Genomic DNA, 24,400 nt, shown 5'->3' with positions numbered 1-24,400 from the left:
AGGCTAGTCTTGAACTCCTGACCTCAAGTGACCTACCCACCTCAGCCTCCCAAAGTGCTGCTTTAAAGTTTTGAAACTACTGGACTAAATCAGAGGTTCTCAACCAGAGGCAGTTTTGCCTCATTCCCCTTGGGGACATACGCTAGTGTCTGGAGATAGTCTTGATTGTCACAACTGTAGGAGGGTGCTACTGGCATCTAGTGAGTGGAGGCCAGAGATGCTGCAAAACATCCTACAATGCACAGGTCAGCTCCTTACAGCAAAGAATTATCCAGTCCTAAATGTCAATAGTGCCAAGGTTGAGACAACCTGGATTGGATATTTCCCGGCTCCCACCCTTGTTCTCCTTAAGAACTTTGGTTCCTACTTGCTTCTCTGACTATTCCTACTTGAGACAAGAAGAATGCAGCATTTGAGTTCTTGCCTTGGACCAAATCTGGGCACCAACCAGCTTGGCCGCTGCCCCAGCTGGGCTGGCTCCAGGCCCACCAGGAAGGGCACGTGGATGGTCTCATGCTTCCCCACTTCCCTTTAATGCTCTGTTAACATTTGAATTACAACACTCACTACAGAAACTACAGCAAGCTGTAAACATGTCCCCCTCACCCCAAGGGGCCAGGGCCATACTTTATTCATCTCTGTTTTTTCCACAGCACCAAGCTCTGTGCAGTTGAACTGGGTAGGTGTTCGATAGACATTCATTGCATCAAATAGATTAATATCACTTTAATTTTTATCATGCATCTGGGCATCTCTTTGAAAGGTCATGGATGTAGAGAATATAAATGCCAGTTAAAGCAAGAGCTCTTGTGTTTCTGTTCCTGTGGAGTGCAGCTGAAATGACCGCTACTGCTCCTTTCACAGTATATTTACATGAGCTTCCTGTGGACATCAGCGCCATTTAAAATTAAGGTATTTGTATAATAAATAAATCTAAGAGGATTCTTATTAGAGAAGTTATCTTATTTTAAAGATTATTTTTCATCGGTTATTACAAATGGAAAAATGTTTTATTTTCAAGGCAAAGCAGCAACTTGGAGAATGATACTCAAAGAAGCTTGTCTTAGAAAAATATATGTAAATCAATAAATTTTGGGCTATACATTTCATAGCGGATAAAATCAGGCACAGGTTTGAAAGCTAAATAAGAAACAAGGTTTTCCTATGTTTCTCTCCTTTCAATGTGTAATCTTAGATTTAAAAAAAAAAACGGTTAATATCTGGGGTTTTTAAAATTCTCAAAATTGCCAGAGTCAGCCAAGGGTCTATTCATCTTGGTATTCTCAAAGAGGGAAGATTTAAGCAAAATATGTGACAACTGAGAGCCGAGAGTCTAAATTTTTTTTTTGAGACAGGGTCTCACTCTGTCCCCCAGGCTGGAGTACAGTGGTGTGATCTCGGCTCACTGCAACCTCTACCACCCGGGTTCAAGCGATACTCCTGCCTCAGCCTCCTGAGTAGCTGGGATTACAGGCACGTGCCACCGTGCCCAGCTAATTTTTGTATTTTTAGTAGAGACGGGGTTTTGCCATGTTGGCGAGGCTGGTCTCGAACTCCTGACCTCAAGTGATCTGCCCACCTCGGCCTCCCAAAGTGTTGGGATTACAGGCATAAGCCACCATGCCCGGCCAGATATAAACTGATTTTTTTTTTTTTTGAGATGGAGTCTCACTCTGTCACCCAGGCTGGAGTGCAGTGGAGCCATGTGGGCTCACTGCCAGCTCTGCCTCCAGGGTTCACGCCATTCTCCTGCCTCAGCCTCCCGAGTCGCTGGGACTACAGGCGCCCGCCACTATGCCTGGCTAATTTTTTGTATTTTTAGTAGAGACGCGGTTTCACTGTGTTAGCCAGGATGGTCTCGATCTCCTGACCTCGTGATCCGCCGGGCACGGTGGCTCACGCCTGTAATCCCAGAACTTTGGGAGGCCGAGGTGGGTGGATTGCGAGCTCAGGAGATCGAGACCATCCCGGCCAACACGGTGAAACCCCGTCTCTAATAAAAATACAAAAAAAAAAAAAAAAAATTAGCCGGGTATGGTGGCAGGCGCCTGTAGTCCCAGCTACTCAGGAGGCTGAGACAGGAGAATGGCATGAACCCGGGAGGTGGAGCTTGCAGTGAGCCAAGATCGCGCCACTGCACTCCAGCCTGGGTGACAGAGCAAGACTCCGTCTCAAAAAAAAAAAAAAAAAAAAGAAATTAAAGGAATAAAAGAATGGCTACTCCATAGACAGAGCAGCATAAACTGATTTTATATAGCTAAATAACTAAGAGGTCTGGAAGGCTGCACTGTAGACTGAAGTGATTACTTCAATGTGGGGAGGACACCCATATTAGAATGGTCAAATAGTTTTAATTTTATCTGTCATGTTCTTTATTATATTAAAAATGGAGAACTGATGCAGGTAACTTATTATTTAAGCTTTTTTAGTATTTTCTAAGTATTTAGAAAAGCTTAGTCATATTTCCTGAGACATAATGACATTCAGAGAGAGAGAAAAAAATGAAGGGAATGGAGGGATAAATTACTTAGGATAATAATTTTTTTTTAAGTTTTCTATTTTATTTCTGGAGCGCTTCTTGAATGAAATTACTGGCCTGATTAGGATAAGGTTAGCCTAGGCTAAGAATAACTAGAGACAGGAGTCACAAATATGACTGGCCCAGAGTCCTGGATGGATCACATCAGTTTGTTCTCTTAGATGGAAGAAAACTATTATTAACGCAATCTTAAATTAGGAATAAATTATTCAAAGCCTTGTGTCATACTCACTGTTGCTTTAGCCGCTCCTCCACAAATGGAATGGAGAAAAATTCTGTGAATGGCTCCCCTGCCCTCTTTGGATTTTGGCTGGTCATGATGCCATATGTTTGATTGACAAGAAAACAATAAGCAAGAATTCAAGTCAGTTGTTGCTATTCTGCTTGCAAATTAATACGACTGAATTCTTAGGATCACTGAATAGTCAGACACGAACAACTTACTTGTATAACCACTCGGTCAGAAAATCACAGGCAATGAATTTGGTTCTTTTCCTCTGAAGAGAGAAGAGATAATTAAATTACAGCTGAGCCTTAAACACTATGGATTTGAACTGCACAGGTCTACTTATACATGACTTTTTTCAATAAAGCTTAACACTGGCTGGGTGTGGTGGCTCACGCCTGTAATCCCAGCACTTTGGGAGACCGAGGCGGGTGGATCACTTGAGGTCAGGAGTTCGAGACCAGCCTGGCCAACACAGTGAAACCCCATCCCTACTAAAAATACAAAAATTAGCCAGGCGTGGTGGTGGGCACCTGTAGTCCCAGCTACTCAGGAGGCTGAGGCAGGAGAATTGCTTGAACCTGGGAGGTGGAGGTTGCAGTGAGCCGAGACCTCACCACTGCACTCCAACCTGGGCAATAGGGTGAGACTGTGTCTCGAAAAAAAAAAAGAAAGTTAACACCAAGTGTGCCTGCCTCTCCTGCCTCCCCTTCCACCTCTGCCACCCCTGAGACAGCAGGACCAATTCTTCCTCTTCCTCCTCCTTCTCAGCCTACTAAACCTGAAGATGAGGAAGAAGACCTTTATGATGATCCACTTCCATTTAATGACTAGTAAATATATTTTCTCTTTCTATAATTTTGTTAATAAATTTTCTTTTGCTACCTTACTTATAAGACTATAGTATATAATACATAAAACATACAAAATTTGTGTTACTGGTAAGTCAACAGTAGGCTATTAGTAGTAGGGTATTAGTAGTTAAGTTTTGAGTATATAATACATATACAAAATTTGTGTGACTGTTAAGTCAACAGTAGGCTATTAGTAGTTAAGTTTTGAGGGAGTCAAAAGTTTTATGAGGATTTTCTTTCTTTCTTTTTGTGACAGGGCCTCATTCTCTCATCCAGGCTGGACTGCAGTGGCGTGATCTCAGCTCACTGCAACTTCTGCCTCCCGAGCTCAAGTGATCCTTCCACCTCAGCCTCCCCAGTACCCGAGACTACAGGCACACACCACCATGCCTGGCTAATTTTTGTATTTTTTGTAGAGATGGGGTTGCATCATGTTGCCCAGGCTGGTCTTGAACTCCTAAGCTCAAGCAGTCTGCCCTGCCTTGGCCTCCCAAAGTGCTGGGATTACAGGTGTGAGCCACTGTGCCTGGCCAAAGTTATAAGTGGATTTTTGACTGCACGGGGGTTTGGCATCCGTATTGTTTAGGAGTCAACTGTATATTCTTACTTTGCCCATGTCTGAGTAGGAAAAAGGAAGGGAGGTTAATTGATTGCTTGTGTTAGATGAAATACGCGTGAATCCTTTATGAGATTTATAAGAACATCAACAAACAGTAACTTGGGCAAAGAATTCCAAAGACATTTCTTTAGTTCTCTTTCAATAAGCACATTTTCTGACATTAGGTAGTAATAAAAGACAGTGCTCATATCGGGGCTTATTACATGCTTTTGGAATTGCAGGATTTTGTTATTTAAATTTAGACTGTGCTTCTCTGAGTAACTGTATATATTGCTTTACCCCAAATCCACTCAAATCCTCTGAGCAGCAGTCCTTCGGGTCTGAGTGCCACCTTCACGAGACACCCCGCACACAGGTGCCGCCAGCAGTGTGGCTGACCCTGCTAGCTCTCCACCCAAGGTCCACTCTCCACTTCAACCTTATTAACAGAAACTTGATTGCTTCCAAATGGCAATCAACTCAGCCAAAGATCTACATTTCCCAGGCTCCCATGTAGCAAGGGACAGCTATGTCATACAGTTCTGCCCGATGAGATAAAACCAGACATATTCTAGGGACCTCTGAGAAAATTCTGCTTTCCTGATTTCTGCTGCCCCTTCTTCCTTGAAGTTTCGTTTCACTTCTTCTAGGCTGGAACACAGATGTGGGGCTGGAAGTGGAGCAGCCCCTTTTAGCCATGAGGCCCAAAGCCACATGCTAAGGATGGTGAAGCAGGGGATAGAAAGAGCCTGTGTCTTTGCTGACTTCCTTAAGCCACGGCACCAGCCTGGGCCTGCCCTACTCTGGACATCTAAATGTGTAAGGAGAAATAAACTTCATTCGTTTTATTACCACTGTTCTTGAGTTTTCAATACAGGCAGCTGAATGCGGCCCCTAAGGGATAGATACCTAGTAAGCCACAAGGGAAAAGACATCCCAGAGTAATGGGGAGAAGATAAGCTGAGCCTGCCAATGGGGTGGAGCACCAGATATCCTGTCTTCTATTTCCATTTCAAGTTTGTTCTTGTAACCCAAAGAATACCAGTAAACTTCTTTTAGAGAATTGTTATGGAAATCGGGTGATAAAATCTCTGTCTTCTTTTAAAATAGCAGGAGCTAAGAATCAAGTCAGTCTAGAGGTGTTCGTTGCCATGTGGAGAGATCCTTCCCAAGAAGAAAGATGCTACAAAGTGTCCTGGAAATCCTCTTTGCCCATCCAGATCCACCCTCCCTAGCCTGCTCTGTAACTCAGGAAGCTGCTTTTCATGGTTCACATAAACCAGGCTCCTGTACCCTCCAGATAGGTCCATCCTATGGGTGGTACCAGCAGGAGACCAGAGAGATGAAGGAGGGAAAAAAAGAACATTAGGGGTTGAATTGTATCACCCCAAAATTCATATGGTGAAGTATAACCCCTTCGGAATGTAACCTTATTGGAAATGTCAGAGGCACGTGAACCAGAGCAACTCCATCTTGAATAGGGGCTGGGTAAAATGAGGCTGAGACCTATTGGGCTGCATTCCCAGACGGTTAAGGCATTCCAAGTCACAGGATGAGATAGGAGGTTGGCACAACATATAGGTCATAAAGACCTTGCTGATGAAACAGTTGCAGTAAAGAAGCCAGCCAAAGCGCACCAAAACCAAGATGGCGACAAGAGTGACCTCTGGGCATCCTCACTGCTACACTCCCAGCAGCGCCATGACAGTTTACAAATGCCATGGCAACATCAGAAAGTTACCCTATATCATCTAAACATGGGAGGCATGAATAATCCAACCCTTGCTTAGCATATACTCAAGAAATAACCATAAAAATGGGCAGCCAGCAGCCCTCAGGGCTGCTCTGTTTATGGAGTAGGCATTCTTTTATTCCTGTACTTTCCTAATAAACTTGCTTTCACTTTACGAACTCGCCCTGAATTTTTTCTTGCACAAGATCCAAGAACTCTCTTGGGGTCTGGATCAGGACCCCTTTCCCATAACATACCCTCCAGATCAGTCCAGCTAACGAGAGACCAGCAGGAGATCAGAGAAATGGAGAAGGGAAAGGCAGAGTGTTAAGGGTTGAATTGTATCACCCCAAGATTCATATGTTGAAGTATAACTCCCAAGCCCTCAGAATATGACTGTATTGGAAACGGGATTGTCACAGATGTAATGAATTAAGCCCAGCCGCTCCTGAAAGACAAAGCAGTTCCACCGAGAGTGAACAAATTTGGGGCTCTATTAACAAGGAAGAAGAGAGATGCTGTTGGGTAGACAAACAGTGGCAGATCCTTGATGATACTCTACTAGATCCTGGGTCCAGCTATGACTGAAGCCAAAATTCCCTGGACCTTTGAGGTATAAGAACCAATATATTCTCTTTTGCACTTAAGCCAGTTTGCATTAGGTTGTTTATTATTTGAAACAGAGACTTTTTAGCACTATTATTGTCTTCTCCAATCAGTTAACCACGATTTATCCTTCATGATGCCTCCAGCAAGCCTTTCTGAGCATTCTCATTGTCTTTTAAAAAATTATATATTTTTAAAAATTTTAGAGACAGAGTCTCTCTCTGTCACCCAGGCTGGAGTATAGTGGCATGATCTCTCTCCAGCCTCAAACTCCTGGGCTCAAGCAATCCTTCTGCCTCAGCCTCTTGAGTAGCTGGGACTACAGACACATGCCACCACACTGGCTAATATACTTTTAAAACTTTTTGTAGAGACGGGGTCTCACTCTGTTGCCCAGGCTGGTCTCAAACTCCTGGGCTCAAGTGATCCTCCTGCCTCCCGCCTCAGCCTCTTGAGCAGTTGGGACTACAGGCATGCACCACCACACCTGGCTAATATATTTTTAAAACTTTTTGTAGAGATGAGGTCTCACTATGTTGCCTAAGCTGGTCTCAATCTCTTGCGCTCAAGTGATCCTCCCGTCTCAGCCTTCCAAAGTGCTAGGATTATAGACATGGACCACTTTGCCCAATCTCACCCTCTTCAGTTTAGGGTGGGCTCTACTCCAGTTTTCCGTGTGCTTGTCTGTCATAGCACCTGAGACTGTAACATGAGTCTGCCATGTCTATCTTCCCTAGTGAATCATAAGCTCTGTGACGATAGGCCAAATGTACATGTCTTTTTTTTATATATATTCCCAGTGCTTAACTGACTGCACTGAGGCTGGGCATGGTGGCTTACACCTGTAATCCCAGCACTTTGGGAGGCCGAGGTAGGCGGATCACCTGAGGTCAGGAGTTTGAGACCAGCCTGGCCAACATGGCAAAACCCCATCTCTACTAAAAATACTAAAATAAGCCAGGCATGGTGGCACGTGCCTGTAATCCCAGCTACTCAGGAAGCTGAGAGAGGAGAATCGCTTGAACCTGGGAGGCGGAGGTTGCGGTGAGCTATCACACCACTGCACTCCAGCCTGGGCAACAGAGCAAGACTCCATCTCAAAATAATAATAATAATAATTAATTTTTAAAAATTGACTGCACTGGACAGAGCAGGTGAGCAGTCCCTGTTGAGTAAATGAATGAATGAATTCACCATTCAACTCTCAAGCATCAAAGCAAGAAAAAACTCATGTACACAGGTTCTGATATTTACAAGTAGGAATTGCTAATATAATTGTAGACAATTTCTCTTTACTTTCTTCCCACAATATTTTACTAAGAAAATGTTTCCATAATTTTTTTTCTTTTTTCCTCTTTAGTTTGAAATGGCAAACTCAGCTTTATAATTCAAGATAAGGTTGAAACGATTGTTGTGAAATTGATGTTTCACCAAAAAGAAAAGTTCTCCTTAACACTTTTTACCGAAACCTTTATTGGAGTTTTTAGTAAATAAAATATCGTGGTGCCTGAGTTACTGGAGATTATCTGCAATCTTTTACCTCATTGCTGAAACCCCTTTATGAAAAAATGGAAATACTGCTGGTTGGCGTAATAAAATGCAATGTATCAGACCATGTAATGGGGTCACCTAATCTGCCCTGCAAGAATAGAAGTCCCTTCAAAAAGCCATCTTTAACCAAAATAAGAAAATACTTGTATAACAATGCAAATATGTAACTAGCCTGAATTGCCGTATAATAATTTAAACAATCTGGCAATTGTAGGATGGCAGTGTCTCTCTCCCGCCCTACAAAAGATGCATTGTTCCCTCGGCATTTATCACATCGTTTAGTGGTAAAGATTTCTTCTGTAAAGAGAATGCAGCTTGACTTTAATAAACAGACTTTAAAAATAGCCAAATGGTCTGATGTGTGACGGTCATGCACACAGATTTAATCACTTTCGATGCAAAGAAATAAAATGGAAGAAATAGTGTTTTCCTTCTGTTCTGGGCAAGCGTGGACGTGCTGTGCATACCCAGACATGTGGAACAGTGGGGATATTGTTCAGCTGTTATTTAGTTTAAAAATTATCTGCTGAGGAGCTGAAAGAGAGAAGGAAAAGCAAATGAAAAGTTGTGGTGAGTGATGAAATAAGAGAGGAAGTAGGAGAGAAAGAAATTAAAGAGCGAGATTTAGACAGCGAGGGCACCCAGGGTTTATGTAATGTGGGCAAATACACTGAGTCCTTGATTGTTAAAGGGTGAAAATGCTTACGTTTGTGAGAGCAGAGGGAACAGTTAAGGCAGCCTCTAACAAGGTTTAAAAATATTCTTTTAATCTATAATTAAAAGGAAAAAGACTAGGTGTCAAGGGTTAAGGCATCATCATGTCCTCATTAAGTCTGCAACTTACTCTGAAATGCATCCAAAAAACCGAGATGAATGAATAGAGGGATGGATTGCTGGGTTCATGGATATGTGATAAAACAAATAAAGCAAAATGGAAATTGTAGAATCAAGGCAGTGGATATGTGGGAATTCATTCCAAAATTCTCTCAGTTCATCTATCTGATTAACTTTTTTAAATAATAAAACTAGAAGAGAGGGAAATAGGAGGAAAATACCATCATAAGAGACCCAGACCTCTAAAAGAGAAAATGCAGAATTTTGTTTTTTGAGACAGAGTCTCACTCTGTTGCCCAGGCTGGAGTGCAGTGGCACGATCTCCACTCACTGCAACCTCCACCACCTGGGTTCAAGCCTCAGCCTCCCGAGTAGCTAGGATTACAGGCGTAGGCATAGAATTACCATGGCCTGGCTAATTTTTGTGTTTTTAGTAGGTATGGGGTTTTGCCATGTTGGCCAGGCTGGTCTCCAACTGCTGGCCTCAAGTGATCTACCCGCCTCGGCCTCCCAAAGTGCTGGGATTACAGGCATGAGCCACAGCGCCCAGCCGAAAATGAGGAAATTAACAGCGGTTCAATCCAGACAGTATTTTGTACCAATTTTTATACTGGATGCACGTAGAAGAGACACACTGGAGGACCGAAGGCTGAGAAGAGAAATAGCTAGCATTAAAAAGCAATCGAATCTGCATCAGATGACTCATATAATTCCACCTAGAAAAGTCAAAAGCACATGCTGTGAGTTCAGGGGACTGAAGTGTGGCTGGCTACGGCACTGTGTTGGTTGAGACTCTTTGGGCTTACAAGGAATAGAAATATGCTCAATTTACTTCATGTCTTAGTCCATTTAGGTGGCAATAACAAAAATATCATAAACTGGGTAACTAATAAACAACAAACATTTGTCTCTCACAATTCTAGAGGCTAGGAAGTCCAAGATAAAAGTGCTGGCAGATTTGGTGTCTGGTTCCTCATAGATGGCACCCATAGATGGAAGGGACAAGGCAGCTGTCTGGAGCCTCTTTCTTTTTTTTTTTTTTTTTTTGACATGGAGCCTTGCTCTGTTGTCCAGGCTGGAGTGCAGTGGCGCGATCTCAGCTCACTGCAAGCTCTGCCTCCCGGGTTCACGCCATTCTCCTGCCTCAGCCTCCCAAGTAGCTGGGACTACAGGCATGTGCCACCACGCCCGGCTAATTGTTTGTAGTTTTAGTAGAGACGGGGTTTCACTGTGTTAGCCAGGATGGTCCTGACCTCGTGACCATCTCCTGACCTCGTGATCCGCCGGCCTCGGCCTCCCAAAGTGCTGGGATTACAGGCGTGAGCCACTGCGCCTGGCCATGGAGCCTCTTTTATAAGGACATGAATCTCACTCATAAAGCCTCCACCCTGATGGCCTAATCACCTCCCAAAGGCTCTACCATCTAATATCATCACACTGGAGATGAGATTAACATATGAATCTGGGGGGAAGATATAGACATTCAGATCATAGTACCTCAGTTACTGGGTTTGTTTGTTTGTTTAGTCATATTCGGCTCGATTTTGCTGTGATAATAACTAAACTTCAAGTCTCAGTGGCTTATCTTGTCAATGGTTTATTTTTCACTCATGTTACATGAACATTTCAATCAGCTGTGGCTCTCTGCTCCATGCTGTCTTTACTCTAGGACTCAGGCTGACAGAGCAGCCTGTATCTCAAATATCACCAGTTCTTATGGCCAATCAAAAGAATATGGTGAACTATGCTTTGCTGATTGATTGATTGATTGAGACACTATCACCCAGGCTGGAGTGCAGTGGCACAATCAAGGCTCACTGCAGCCTCAACTTCCCAGATTCAAGTGATCCTCCTGCCTCAGCCTCCCAGGTAGCTGGGACTACAGGTATGCACCACCAGGCCCAGCTAATTTTTTTGAATTTTCGTAAAGACAAGGTCTTGCTATGTTGCTTGGGCTGGTCTTGAACTCCTGAGCTCTAGTGATCCTCCAGCCTCGGTCTCCCAAAGTGCTGGCATTACAGGTGTGAGCCACTGGGCTTGGCCTGTTTTGACTCTTTCAGCATGTGTTTGGAAATGATATATGTCATGCCCATCCATTTTGCTGACCAAAGCAGTCAGTCACATGGTCAAACCTCCCTTAGGGAGAGGCCAAAAATATTTCTGAAGTATAATCTCTTCTACCACGGGGAGTGACTGTAAAGGTAAAAGAAATGGTGGGGAAAATGAGAATCTCTCTGGCTGGTGGCAGAGCCAGGTCTCAGGAAGACCTGGACCATTGCTTATGGCTGTTCAGGGCACAGGTGAGGCTACAGTCATCCAACAACGGTTCTGGTTCCGGTTCTAGTTATGTGGAGCTCAGCTCCTTGGCCGTGGCTCCTTTCATTGCTTGCTGTTGCTTTTTCTGCTGTTCTCTCCTAATTGATTCTCTGTCCTCCTTTCTCTGCCTTTAAGGTTGTCTCTAGGTGTCCCCCTCTCCCTACGCTACAGTCTGCCTGTTCTCTCTGCAGTGTGACATCCCACCTCCCCAAATGGGAGAATCTGATAGGACTAGTTAGATACTCCCAAGAGAGACCATCTCTGTTGGGTGGACCATTTCACAGTCATTTGCCATCTAAGAGTGGCTGCCCAAGGGCCTGATCCATATTCCTGGTTCAATCACTTGTATTCAGGGTGATGGAGACATGGATAAAATAGGGACAAAGAACAGCAGTTAAGGACTGTGGATGTGGCATACACATAGAACATCACAGCCTCCTTTCCCACGTATTTTCCACAATACATTTCCAGATACCCGATAATTCCCACACACGATGAAACTATCCGTAACTATGATCCCAGAAATAAGCATACACTTGGCCTATAACCAGATGCCAAAATATTTATAGCAAACTGCAAACAGGTATTCACATTTTTTTTTTCCATTGAGAAGGCATTTCATTAGAGAAAAATAATACTTCTCTAAAGAAGTTCAAAAAATGCACTAATAACATTGACCAAGACCTCCAGCCCCGGCCACAGGGTCATTTCAGAAAGTGTTTTGGCTGAAAAGGGATCATGCTAAAATAATTCTACCACACCTTTCCTGCCAGAATCTATTGTTTCCACTCCTTAGAAATTTTTTCGAACAAAAGCTGATGGTATTACTAATTTTCCTTATTGGTCAAGACCAGGAAATAGAGTTTCTTCCCTCACTGACCAAAGCCCTTGTACTTTTAAAAGGATATTCAGGTATTTAATTATAAGAAGGAAAATAACTACAATGAATGACTATGAATGTAAAAAGAAAAAAAAAAGAAAAAAAAAAGAAAGAAAAAAATTCTGTAATTTTACAGAATTATTCGTAGTAGCAAATTTTTGTGTCGTGAGATCATCGAAGAACTTGTCAGGAGTTAGAAACAGTTTCCTGATACCAACTATGGTCTACAATAGTGTTCACTGTAATGGAATTTGATAAGCAACCAAAAGCCGAAAGGGAAAATTTTACGTTACATGGAGTAAGATAGGAGAAGAGGCGATCTTATGGCCTCTATCCAGAGTCCACATTTAATCCATATTTAAAGCTGACATAAAATTTATTTTCAGCCATCGTTTTACTCATGCACAAAACTGATTTCTTTCCAAATTAAGCAAAGTGCATTGTTCCAGTCTGACTCTGTTCAACAAACATTTACTTACTGTGTGCACGCCCTGTGCTAAACACAAGAGATAAAGAAAATGAGTAAGGCACGGCCCCAGTGTGGTTATTAATTAAATGCCCCCAAACTGCCACCCTGCAGCTCCTGACCTGGGTAGTAAGTGACAGTAGGTGCAGATGGTTAACTCCGTCTCAGCTCCAGGTGTGAACCCTGATAAGGCAGGTGAGATAATCCCACCTCACCCCACCTAGACCTGAGCCAATCTGGTCCACATTTATCCTGGCCAAAGGGATGCAGTGAATCAGGAATGGGCATGTGACCCACTTCAGAGTGATGAGATGTCAGGGGAGGTGTGCTGGGGCTTCTGGGAAGTTAACTTCCTTTGCTTTCCTGAAAGAGTTTATTGTCCCCCTTCTGTTTGATGTAGTAGGTGGATACAAAGCCGAGGCAGTGGTCGCAGCTGTTTTGCCAATCCAAAGGAAGCCAGCCCGGGATAAAGCTGACTCTGCTAGCGGCCAAGCAGAGAGGCAGGAGAGAACCAAGTCCTCCTCAGTTATATCACAGAGTTCCTGAATCAAACCAACCCTGAAGCCTTCCCTCTCTACCTTGGGGCCTTCTAGTTTCCTGAGCCAATAAATCCTCTGTATTATTTAAGTCAGTTTCCTGCTAGTTGCAACATAATGCACCCTAACCAAGATACGTGCTCAGTATCCCTTCCATCTTATTTTGGTAACAGCACCCTGAGTTCCTTTCAGGAATCCATCTTTCCCCAGCAAAAACTATGGGCTTTGGATGGGGCCCCTTTCCTTGCCTAACAGGTCACTAAATCACAATTCCCCTAGTTCCAAGTACCTATTCCAAAGAAGGTATGTTTATTTATTTATTTATTTATTTTATTTTTAGAGACAAGGTCTTGCTCTGTCACCTAGGCTGGAGTGTAATGGCATGATCATAGTTCACTGCAGCCTTGAATTCCTAGGCTCGAGGGACCTCCCTGCCTCAGCTTCCTGAGTAGCTAGGACTACAGGCACATGCCACCTGTAACGCTCAGGTAATTTTCAAAAGTTTTTTTTTTTTTTTTTTTTGTAGAGACAGGGGTTTTGCTATGTTGCCCAGGCTGGTCTCCTGGGTTCAAGCAATTCTTCTGCCTTGGCATCTCAAAATGTCTGGGATTACAGGCGTGAGCCACTATGCCCAGCCCAAATTACTCAGACAATTGACCTGAGTTGGCTCAATTAGAGAAAAACTCTGGGAGAGACTCTCTCTCTCTCTCTCTCTCTCTCTCTCTCTCTGCTACACTTGAGCCTTTTAGGACATAGGCTGGTGCCACAAAATGAGGGCCCATTTGAGGGTGGAGCCAACCCAGACGAAGCAGTCAAGAGAAGAAGAGAGAGAACAGTCATGGAGACATCATCTAGGTCACCAGATCAAGCTGTGCTGGAAGATCTCCCTGTGGGCCTCTTGTCTACATTTTTTAAAAGGTCCGGGCACAATGGCTCATACCTGTAATCCCAACACTTTGGGAGGCTGAGGCAAGTGGATCATTTGAGCTGAGAAATTCGAGACCAGCCTGGCCAACATGGCAAAGCCCCATCTCTACAAAAAATACAAAAACTAGCCAAGCATGGTGGCATGTATGCCTATAGTCCCAGCTACTCAGGAGGCTGAGGTGGGAGGATCGTTAGAGCTGGGGTAGATTGAGGCTGCAGTGAGCTATGATCTGACTCCAGCCTGGGCAGCAGAGTGAGACCCTATCTCAAAAAATAAATAAGTAATATATAAAGAAAGAAAGAAAACAATCCCTTTCTACTTAGGACAGTTTGAATGGGGCTTTCTGCCATGTTCAGGACCTGCCCTCAAAGAGTTAACTCCAGCAAATAAGGAAATCTTAGCTCTGCATACTTAATACTCCCCAGCTGAAACAAACTCATTTGAGTTTCCACTACTTTTTACTGTTAACAATATAAGCCTTTTATCAAAAAATGCTTACAGTAAAAATGATTAACTTTACTCTGAGTGCTCAAAATATTTTCAGAGATGCATCAGAAAGAATTTCCAAGTGAAGTTTGCAATGTAGCCACTGAGCCAGCTCTGTTTAATATAGCAGTTCAATTAAATTCTAATTAAATTCTGATCGCTCGTGTTCCAATTAAGCTAATCCAAAGGCAGGGCTGAATGTCATGGAATTCCTTAAGAATATCAACCTAACTGTAAGGTTTAATCTTCATAATGCTATTTACACATCTCAGACTTAATTTATTCCAGTGGAATGCAATGCAGGTCACGGTAGAGCAGGAATGGTACTGTGGCCTTTTAACTAGACTTCAGTCTAAAAACACTGTTGAAGTTCTATTTTAACAATTGCACAGTTGATTTCCTGCCTTACAACCTTTTCCCCTTCCAACTCTTGTAGAGTGTGGCCAGCCCAGGGGCACTCAGGAAGGCAGCTATAACTATAATCGGAAGATCAGAAAGGTCAATGGCAATGCAGATTCAATAAGGAGAAGGCAAGTCTTTGTACAAACTCTACTCCCACAGATTTTGATCTCAGGATCAAAATTATTTGCACACCTAGCTTCAAAGCCATGCCTCCGAGAAACCAAGGGATCTGGAGCACTCCCTTCAAGGCCTGCTCTCTGCTTGGAGAAGGCATGCCAAGCTCTGTGTTAAAGGAAGCTACTGGCAGAGGCTTGATGACACACCTGTCCTGATCCATCTCGCTACTCCTGCCTAAAACTGAATTTATTCTTTCTCTCATTGCCTACCTGGACCCCATCTCTCTTTCCTCTGGCTTTGCACTTGCTCACATTTGCCTCCCTCTTTCAAACATAATTTTAAAATTTATTTTTATTTATTTATCTTTTTTAGAGACAGGGTCTCACTCTGTCACTCAAGCTGGAGTGCAGTGGTGTGATCATAGCTCACTGCAGCCTCAAACTCTTGGACTCAAGCAATCCTCTCACCTCAGCCTCCCGAGTGCTGGGACTATAGGCACGTGGCACTATGCCTGGCTAATTTCTATTTTTTGTAGAGATGGGGTTGCCCAGGCTGGTCTCCAATTCCTGGTCTCAAGTGACCCACCTACGCTGGCCTGCCAAAGTGCTGGGATAATGGGTGTGAACTACTGTGCTTGGCCAAGCACAATTCTTAATAACGATGGCTCCCATTACTGTGCCTGACACACCCCATCTCATTTATTCTTCCCCACAGCCCTGGTGAGGTGGGTACTATGATTATCACTTCCCCACTTAACAGATAAGAAAACTGAGGCTCACAGCATTTCAGGAAACTTCCTAGGGGCACAGAGCTAGCAGAGCTGAAGGAGAGATTCAAGCCCACCTAACTCCAGCAGCCCCACCCTCATCACCGTACCTGCCACAGCCCTCCACATTTCTGACACCACCCCTACCATTCAACTCCCCCTAAATGGCCAGTCCCAGTCCACCTCTTCCTCGCAGACTGTCCTCATTTTCAGACTTCCACTTTTTCCAATTTAATTTTGTTGTTATTCAATTGTTATCTTTCATTGTAGCTGTGCCAGGCACTTAACTGAATGCTTTAAATGCATTATCTTATTAAATTCTCGGCTGGGTGCGGTGGCTCACGTCTGTAATCCCGGCACTTTGGGAGGCCAAGTTGGATGGATCACTTGAGGTCAGGAGTTCGAGACCAGCCTGGCCAACATGGTGAAACCCCGTCTCTACTAAAAACACAAAAATTAGCCAGACATGGTGGCGCACACCTATAGCCCCAGCTACTGGGGAGGCTGAGATAGGAGAATTGCTTGAATCCGGGAGTTGGAGGTTGCAGTGAACCGAGATCATGCCACTGCACTCCAGCCTGGGTGACAGAGCAAGACTCCATCTCAAAAAAACAAAACAAAAAAAACACAAAAAAAACCCCACAAAATTCTCATTAACTTAGGCCAGGCGTGACGGTTCACTCCTGTAATCCCAGCACTTTGGGAGGCCAAGGCGGACAGATCACTTGAGATCAGGAGTTCAAGACTAGCCTGGCCAACATGGTGAAACCCCATCTCTACTAAAAATATTAAAATTAGCCAGGCATGGTGGCACACGCCTGTAGTCCTAGCTACTTGGGAGGCTGAGGCAGGAGAATCCCTTGAACCAGGGACGCAGAGGTTGCAGTGAGCCAGGATCACGCCACTGCACTCCAGCCTGGGCCACGGGGCAAGACTCCATCTCAAAAGAAAAAAAAAATCATAAACTCCCTTATCTGAAGCAATTACTATTATTATTTACGTTTTACAGAGGAAGAGACTGAGGCTTAGAAATATTAAAATTACAAGGTCACAATACTAGCAAGGTCTGGGGTCACGCATCTACAAAGAGGTGGAATGAGGCCCTATACTCAGGTGAAAATGGCTCCAAATTCTATACTAAATCATTAAGCTTCCCTTACACTGTAGTGCCTCCCACACAACAATAACTACTTAATCATTCAGCTTCCTTTATACTAGACTGCCTCCCACATAACAGCTATGACTATAAAAATATGGATAGTTCCAGGACTTCAAAGCATGAATAGGCACACTTTTTCTTTTTCTTTTTTTTTTTTTTTTTTTCCTTTTTGAAACAGAATTTCACCTGTTGCCCAGGCTGGAGTGCAGTGCTGCAATCATAGCTCACTGCAGCCTCGACCTCCCAAGCTCAATGGATTCTCCCACCTCAGCCTTCTGAGTACCTGGGACTACAGGCGCACACCATGGTGCCCAGCAAATTGTGTAAATTTCATTTTTGTAGAGACGGGGTTTCACCATGGTGCCCAAGGCTGGTCTTAAATTCCTGGGCTCAGGCGATGCTCCTGCCTTAGCCTCCTAAAGTCCTGAGGTTATATATGTGAACCACCATGCCCAGTCAAACTTTTTCTTAAAGGGTCAGATAGTAAACATAGGCTCGTGTCACAAATATTCAACTCTGCCACTGTAGTGCAAAAGCTATTACAGATAATAGGTAGAGGAACGGGCGTAGCTGTGTTCCAGTGAAATTTCATTTACAAAAACAGGTAGCTGACCTGTGTAGCTGGAAGGCGTTCAGCTTCGGAACGTTATGAATAACTGACAGATGATCTTTCCTATGGATTCATGGAAACATCCATAGTACTTGATTTCTGACACTGAAGTCTGATTTTAAGAAAGCTCTGTTTCGTCTCTCTTCTCTATTTCCTGGATAACCCTTTATGATTCTAAGGGGTTAACAGTTGAAACATCTTTTGGATCTGGGACTAGTTTATGACCTGGCTTTTCCTGTTCCTAAAATGTAGCAGGAGAAATGCAGTTCTCTAAACAACCAAGAAAGTCAATGATTTACTTTAAGATACATTCTTTCAAAAAAAACCTCATTTTCATTCTTTTAAAAAATGGCTTCCTTCTTTAGACATAAATTCTCAAGAGAAGGCTGAAATACTTGCAGGGCTGGTTTTCTGTTTTGTTTTGTTTTGTTTTTTTCCATTACAGGCTGTGATTCTAGCAGTTGCTTAATTCTAGGAGGTGTCTTTATATTACATTCTCAGATTCTAAGCTCATCATTATTTCTAAGAGTTATGTTTTGATTTTTACTAATACCTATCATTTTTAAAGGTACTAGTATTTTCAGAATGACAAGGAGAGTCCATCCTTGGCCATCTATCTGTAATGTCCAGAATGCAGTAAGAGAATTACACCCTCCATTCACTCATGTAACAGTTGGTCAACCAGAAGAGGCCATGGGGAATAGCACTCCTTTACAGGTTGGCTCTTTTCCAAGAGAAACGCTAATAGGATTAACAACATTTAATGTGTATTGAGTGCTGTCTATATGCCAAACACTCTTAAGTTTTGCTTAACTCATTTATCCTCACAACAAGAACATATTACTACAATGTACTACATACAATTCATATTTTACAGATCAGAAAATGGGGGCACAGAGATGCTAAATACCTTGCCCAAAGTCACTTACTAGTAAATGGAAGGATAAGAATTTAGCTGGGTTCGGTGTCTCATGCCTGTAATTCCAGCACTTTGGGAGGCAGAGGTGGGCGGATCACCTAAAGTCAGGAGTTTCAGACTGGCCTGGCCAACATGGTGAAACCCTGTCTCTATTGAAAACATAAAAATTAGCTGGGACTGGTGGCACACACCGGTAATCCCAGCTATTCGGGAGGCTGAGGCACCAGAATTGCTTGAACCTGGGAGGTGGAGGTTGCAGTGAGCCACGATAACACCACTGCACTCCAGCCTGGGCAACAGAGTAAGATGCTGTCTCAAAAAAAAAAAAAAAAAAAAAGAATTTGAGCCCAGATGGTTGAACTCCAGAACAAGCCCCTTCACACATTAGCTCATTTAATCTTTCCTGAAGTCACCAGGCTGGAGCTAACAGTCACAGCTGCCATCTGTGACCCGGTCCATATTATTTCTAACGCAGTGTATACGGTAAGTTGCAAAAAGGGCCACCATTCTCCACCCTTCCTGTATCTGCACTTTGCAGTGTGACTTTACAGCTCTTCCCATCAAGAAGTGGAATCTATAAAAGGGAACAAACTCATGTATTTTGCAGCAACATGGATGGAACTGGGGGGGCATTATCTTAAGTGAAACAAGCCAGACACAGAAAGTCAAATATCGCATGTTCTTACTCATAAGTGGGTGCTAAAACCTGTATATACACAGATGGAGAGAGTGGAATGACAGACAGTGAAGACTCGGAAGGGTGAAGGGGTGGGAGGAGGGTGATGATGACAAACTACTTATTGGGTACAATGTGTGTTATTTGGGTGATAGATACCCTAAAGCTCTGACTTGGCCACTGTGCAATCTATGCATGTAACGAAATTGTATTTAAACCCCATACATTTACTTAAAAAAAAAAAAGGGAATCTATTTCCTAACTCTTCGGATCTGGGCTGGCCTTGTGACTTGCTTTGGCCAATCTAACGTGTGAAAGTGACACTATGTCAGTTCCAAGCCTCAGGCTCAAGAGGCCTTGACGTGTCTAATTGAATTGAAGCAACCCTGCCTGGCTGCCCTATGAACAACCTAGGGTTAATCTGATAGAGGATGAGAGACCACATGGAACAGCTCATCCCAGCTGAGGCCATCCTAGACCAGCCAGCATCTAGCCTATCCAGTAGCTGCCAAAGACACATGAATGAACCCAGCCAAGGCCAGAAGAAACTCCCAGCTAAATCTAGCCCAAGTTGCTAACTTGCAAAAAAGTGAGCTAAATAAATGGTTACGACTTTTTGCTGGCAGAGATAGGGGTCTTGCTATGTTGCCCAAGCTGGTCTTGAACTCCTCAGCTCAATGATCCTTCTGCCTTGGCCTCTTAAATTGCTGGGATTACAGCCATGAGCCACGATGCCTGACCAATGCTTGTAATTTTAAGCCACTAACTTTTGAGGTAGTTTATTATATGGCAAAAAGTTAACTGATAAAGTACATAATAATCGAAATGCAATTTATGGCCAAATGATAATGTTCCCCCTATCTGGCAGTTAGTCAAGACTGCTACCACAGCCATCTGGCATAAAGCCATGCCCCTCAAAGCCGGAGGACAAAGCTTCAGACCAGAGAAGGAAAATCCTGCCACAAAGCCACTGCCCTTCACTTTGTTAAAGAACCACTGGGTCACCCTCAGGTCAGAGCCTGCTGACTTTCTTTTCAAAGCCTTGTCCTTTGAGGATCACTTTGATTTTTAGAAACAAAAGCAACTCGTAGCCAAGTTTGGGAAATGAAGTGATCAATGCTCTTTTGTTAAAAATAAAAAAGAAACTTGACTATAAAGTTATAATAAGGTTTTCTTGCATGGCTTACAAACTAGATCTGACAGCAATTCTAAGAGTCACAATGGGAAATGTTTTCAGCACCCACAGCCTTATCACCATGAGACACAGTAGGAATGAATGTCAGGTTGGGGATGGTTAATGGCAACAACTAAGACCTACTATTTGATAGCAAAACAGGGTGACTACAGTCAATAAAAACTCAAGTGTACATTTTAAAATAAGTAAAAAAGTCTATGTAATTGGATTGTTTGTAACACAGTTACTTAGGAGATGGAAACCCCATTCTCCATAATGTTTCGCATTGCATGCCTGTAGCAAAACATCTCATGCACCCAATAAATATATATACCTACGATGTACCCACAAAAATTAAAAGAAATGAAGCCAGGCTCTTTTTTTTTTTTTTTTTTTTTTTTAAGACATAGTCTCACTCTGTCCCCCAAGCTGGATCTCTGCTCACTGCAACCCTGCCTCCCGGGTTCAAGTGATTCTCGTGCCTCAGCCTCCCGAGTAGCTGGGATTACAGGCACATGCCACCATGCCCAGCTAATTCTTAGTATTTTTAGTAGAGAACTTGGTGGAAGTCATGTTCCAGGTCTTGGCTTTGCACTTTTGCTTTTACCCTCTTGGAAAGCTGCTGGAGACCACCACGCTGTAAAGGAGCTGGGCTGGCCCACTGGAGGATGAGAGGCCACATGAAGGAGAACCGAAGTGCCCCAGCTAGCAGGCAGCACCAGGGCCCCACACACGAGTGAGATAGAATTGGACCTTCCAACCCAGCCCAGTTACCAGCTGAACGCAGTCACATGAGTGACCCCAGGAGAGAGCACCAGAACTGTCCAGTCGGCCCAGAGTCATGAAAAATAATAAATCGTTATTTTAAGCCATAAAGTTTTCAGGTAGTTTACTGTACAACACAGCAATCAGGTAACTGATAAATAGGTTATATTATATCATCTAAGCATTTCATTTCAGGATAGCAAGAAGCACACTATACAATGCTATGACAAGGGAGCACTGGGCCCAGTAGGGTTGAGTCACGGCTCTAATTATTTCCAACTGCTTTTAAAATAAAACCCACTTTCTTTACTGGCCCATGTGATGTTACGGCCGCTGCGGGGCTGACCCTGTCAAACTCACCTCCTCTCTCTTTTGCTCACTCTGCCCCAAACAGACTGGCCTCCTTTTTGTCCCTGGAATAGGTCGCAGAATTTGGCAGTACTGGGTCATTAGTAAACTTGAGTTGTACCAGACATAGTGAGCATTTAGATGCCAGAGTGCCACATTAAAGAAAGAATGAATGGTAAAAAGATGTAGGTGAGGTGACTCACTGAGTGTGTCAGTGAAAAGGAAAGAGAGAAAGAAAATAACCTCGGCCGGGCGCGGTGGCTCACGCCTGTAATCCCAGCACTTTGGGAGGCCGAGGCGGGCGGATCACGAGGTCAGGAGATCGAGACCATCCTGGCTAACACGGTGAAACCCCGTCTCTACTAAAAATACAAAAAATTAGCCGGGCGTGGTAGCGGGCGCCTGTAGTCCCAGCTACTCGGGAGGCTGAGGCAGGAGAATGGCGTGAACCCGGGAGGCGGAGCTTGCAGTGAGCTGAGATCGCGCCACTGCACTCCAGCCTGGGCGACAGAGCGAGACTCCGTCTCAAAAAAAAAAAAAAAAAAAAAGAAAATAACCTAGATGAGGCAGCAGGGTCAAATATGAGGACTTGAAAATGTTACTTATCATTAACTTTTATTTTTCCTGATTACAAAGGTAACTCGTGCTTCTTTTGAAATTTTTTAATATACCCAAAATATTGGAATATTAAATATAGGAGAGCAAAGGGTCAAAACTTTCATCTCTTCCCCATCTTCCATGTGATTCTTCACTTATTGGCCAACGAATTTAGATACTATTATCTGCATTCTGTTACCTTTGGCTTGTTGTATACATGGCTGCATAAATCGCTATACACACAGGAAATGTCTGTACAATATCTATTGTTGGCCACAGATGTACTTCCACCAGCTATTTGTACAAAGCAATCATTTTCCGTTATTTACCTTTCACAGAGTATATTTGTTTAACACAATATAAAATACTGCTAGCACCCAGCTAATTTCACAGCAAAACTAGAAGGCCATTGGCTTTATTTGTAGATTGTCACTCTAATGCCATACAGATGCCACTTAAAAAATCTCAATTACTTTTTTTACATGATTGAAAATGACCCTTTGAGAAAGGGTTAAATAAATCTATTTCACTTGTTAAATTCATACCATGAAATGTGGAGGTCTTGATCTAACTCTCAGGCTGAGATAATTCATGGAAATCATGTGCTTAAGGTTTATTCTCCCAATTGTAATCTCCACCAAAAATTAAGGATTAGGGAAATACCTGCCTATTAAATATGCTGAATTTTATACTGAGCATTTAAAATAGAGTTAAATATCTAAAGATGGGCCAGGTGCACTGGCTTATCCCTGTAATCCCAGGACTTTAGGAAACCAAGGCAGGAGGACCACTTGAGCTCAGGAGTTTGAGACCAGCCTGGGCAACACAGTGAGACCCCATCTCTAAAAATAAAAATGAAAATAATTTTTAAAATGAAAAAATATACTATTCGTGTGCTTAGAGAAAAGAAGAAAAAATAATCTAAGCAGGAACAACTGTTTGTTTAGAAACTATATTAAATTCATAGTATTTAAAATGATATATATAAAAGAATCACAAGATGAGTGACTCAAAATCAAAATAATCAAGCTTGCATAGCTTTTGGGGAACAGGCCTGGGTTGAAAGGGTCTGCCTGATTCCAGAGGCTGGAATCATGCAATTGCTGAACCAAGTACCACACAATGCCTCAATTCATGTGTGCAGACACACCTACACCTATACACACACCCACACACACCACACATCACACAATAGATGTGTGTGTAATTGGCCAAATGCTCTATGGCATAGTAATTAGGTGCCAGCTCTTGCTGTTTCTCTGTCTGCTCTGTTCCCCCTGGTCTTCCTTGGAGTTTCATGGTACTGGCAGGACAACCTAAATAAAAGGCTTGCTAACTTCTCATTCCTTTTCTCCACAGCCTCCAGACCCATCTTTCATGTCAGAATCTGACCTCTGCTTTCAGCAAGCTGTGTGACTGACCATCAGAGTGGAGCAGTGGTCAAACTCTTAGACTCTGGAACAATTCTTGGTTTGAGTCTTGGCTCTGCCACTTTCTAGCTGTGAACTTAAGCTTCTTGGTTAGCCCTGGTGCTGTACAGCCCTGATCCATAAGATGATGATAATAGCATCCACCTCCAAAGATTGTTGGGAGGATTAAATGAGTGACTGCAGGTAAAGTGCTTAGAATGACATCTGGCACAAAGCAAGGCTCAAAAAGTGCTGGCAACTACTATTCTTGAATCCTAGCCTCTTGCTCTACCCTCTGGCTCTCCACTGTCTGTGAATGAGGCTCCTTCAATTTGAGGGGATTTGCTCCTTGCCCAGCTCCAGCTCCAGGGAGCCTAGCAGACTTAGGCAGTCTCCCCATTGTTTACCTCCCTCCAGAGGCAGCAGATCCAGTTACTGCAGGTATAGTTAATAAATTACCTCCTGTGTGTAATAACTACAACAAACTGAATAAAGGTCACAGACCTCCAGAGTGCTCATGTAGCTTAATTACGATCTTAAAAGTAGGCCCTGACGTTTATTTATTTATTTATTTGAGACAGAATCTCACTCTGTCACCCAGGCTGGAGGGCAGTGGCGTGATCTCAGCTCACTGCAACCTTTGCAACCTGGGTTCAAGCGATTCTCCTGCCTCAGCCTCCCGAGTAGCTGGAATTACAGGCACGTGCCACCATGCCCAACTAATTTTTTTGTATTCTTAGTAGAGACAGGGTTTTGCCATGTTGGCCAGGGTGGCCTCGAACTCCTGACCTCAAGTGATCCACCTGCCTCGGCCTCCCAAAGTGCTGGGATTATAGGCATGAGCCACTGCATCTGGCCAGCCCCATCTTTTGAGAATCCATATTCATTCATTTATCCAATAAATAC

At 43.4% G+C, this 24,400-nt stretch overlaps 1 protein-coding gene and 1 long non-coding RNA gene across 7 annotated transcripts in view; one reads left to right on the top strand and one right to left on the bottom strand.

Moving 5' to 3' along the window:
* The window catches only part of IQCK (IQ motif containing K), a 139,914-nt gene that overhangs the window by 90,890 nt on the left and 24,624 nt on the right, over positions 1–24,400 (bottom strand). For all 6 annotated transcript variants that reach the window (XR_010152154.1, XM_016928457.4, NM_001246476.1 and 3 more), the window contains 2 exon segments: positions 2,984–3,036; positions 2,772–2,849 (listed from right to left, as the gene is read on the bottom strand). Coding sequence is in view for 5 of the 6 variants with exons in the window: in XM_016928457.4 (XP_016783946.1) it covers positions 2,772–2,849; positions 2,984–3,036 (131 nt within the window). In the remaining variant the exon portion in view is untranslated.
* Positions 810–6,124, top strand: LOC104002545 (uncharacterized). Its single transcript, XR_008539759.2, has 4 exons — positions 810–912; positions 3,876–4,129; positions 4,868–5,036; positions 5,328–6,124. It is a non-coding gene; the product is annotated as an uncharacterized LOC104002545 (long non-coding RNA).

The sequence above is a fragment of the Pan troglodytes genome, chromosome 18 (genome assembly GCF_028858775.2).
Source record: "Pan troglodytes isolate AG18354 chromosome 18, NHGRI_mPanTro3-v2.0_pri, whole genome shotgun sequence".
Lineage (NCBI taxonomy): Eukaryota > Metazoa > Chordata > Mammalia > Primates > Hominidae > Pan > Pan troglodytes.
This window is presented reverse-complemented; position numbering and strand designations above follow the sequence as displayed.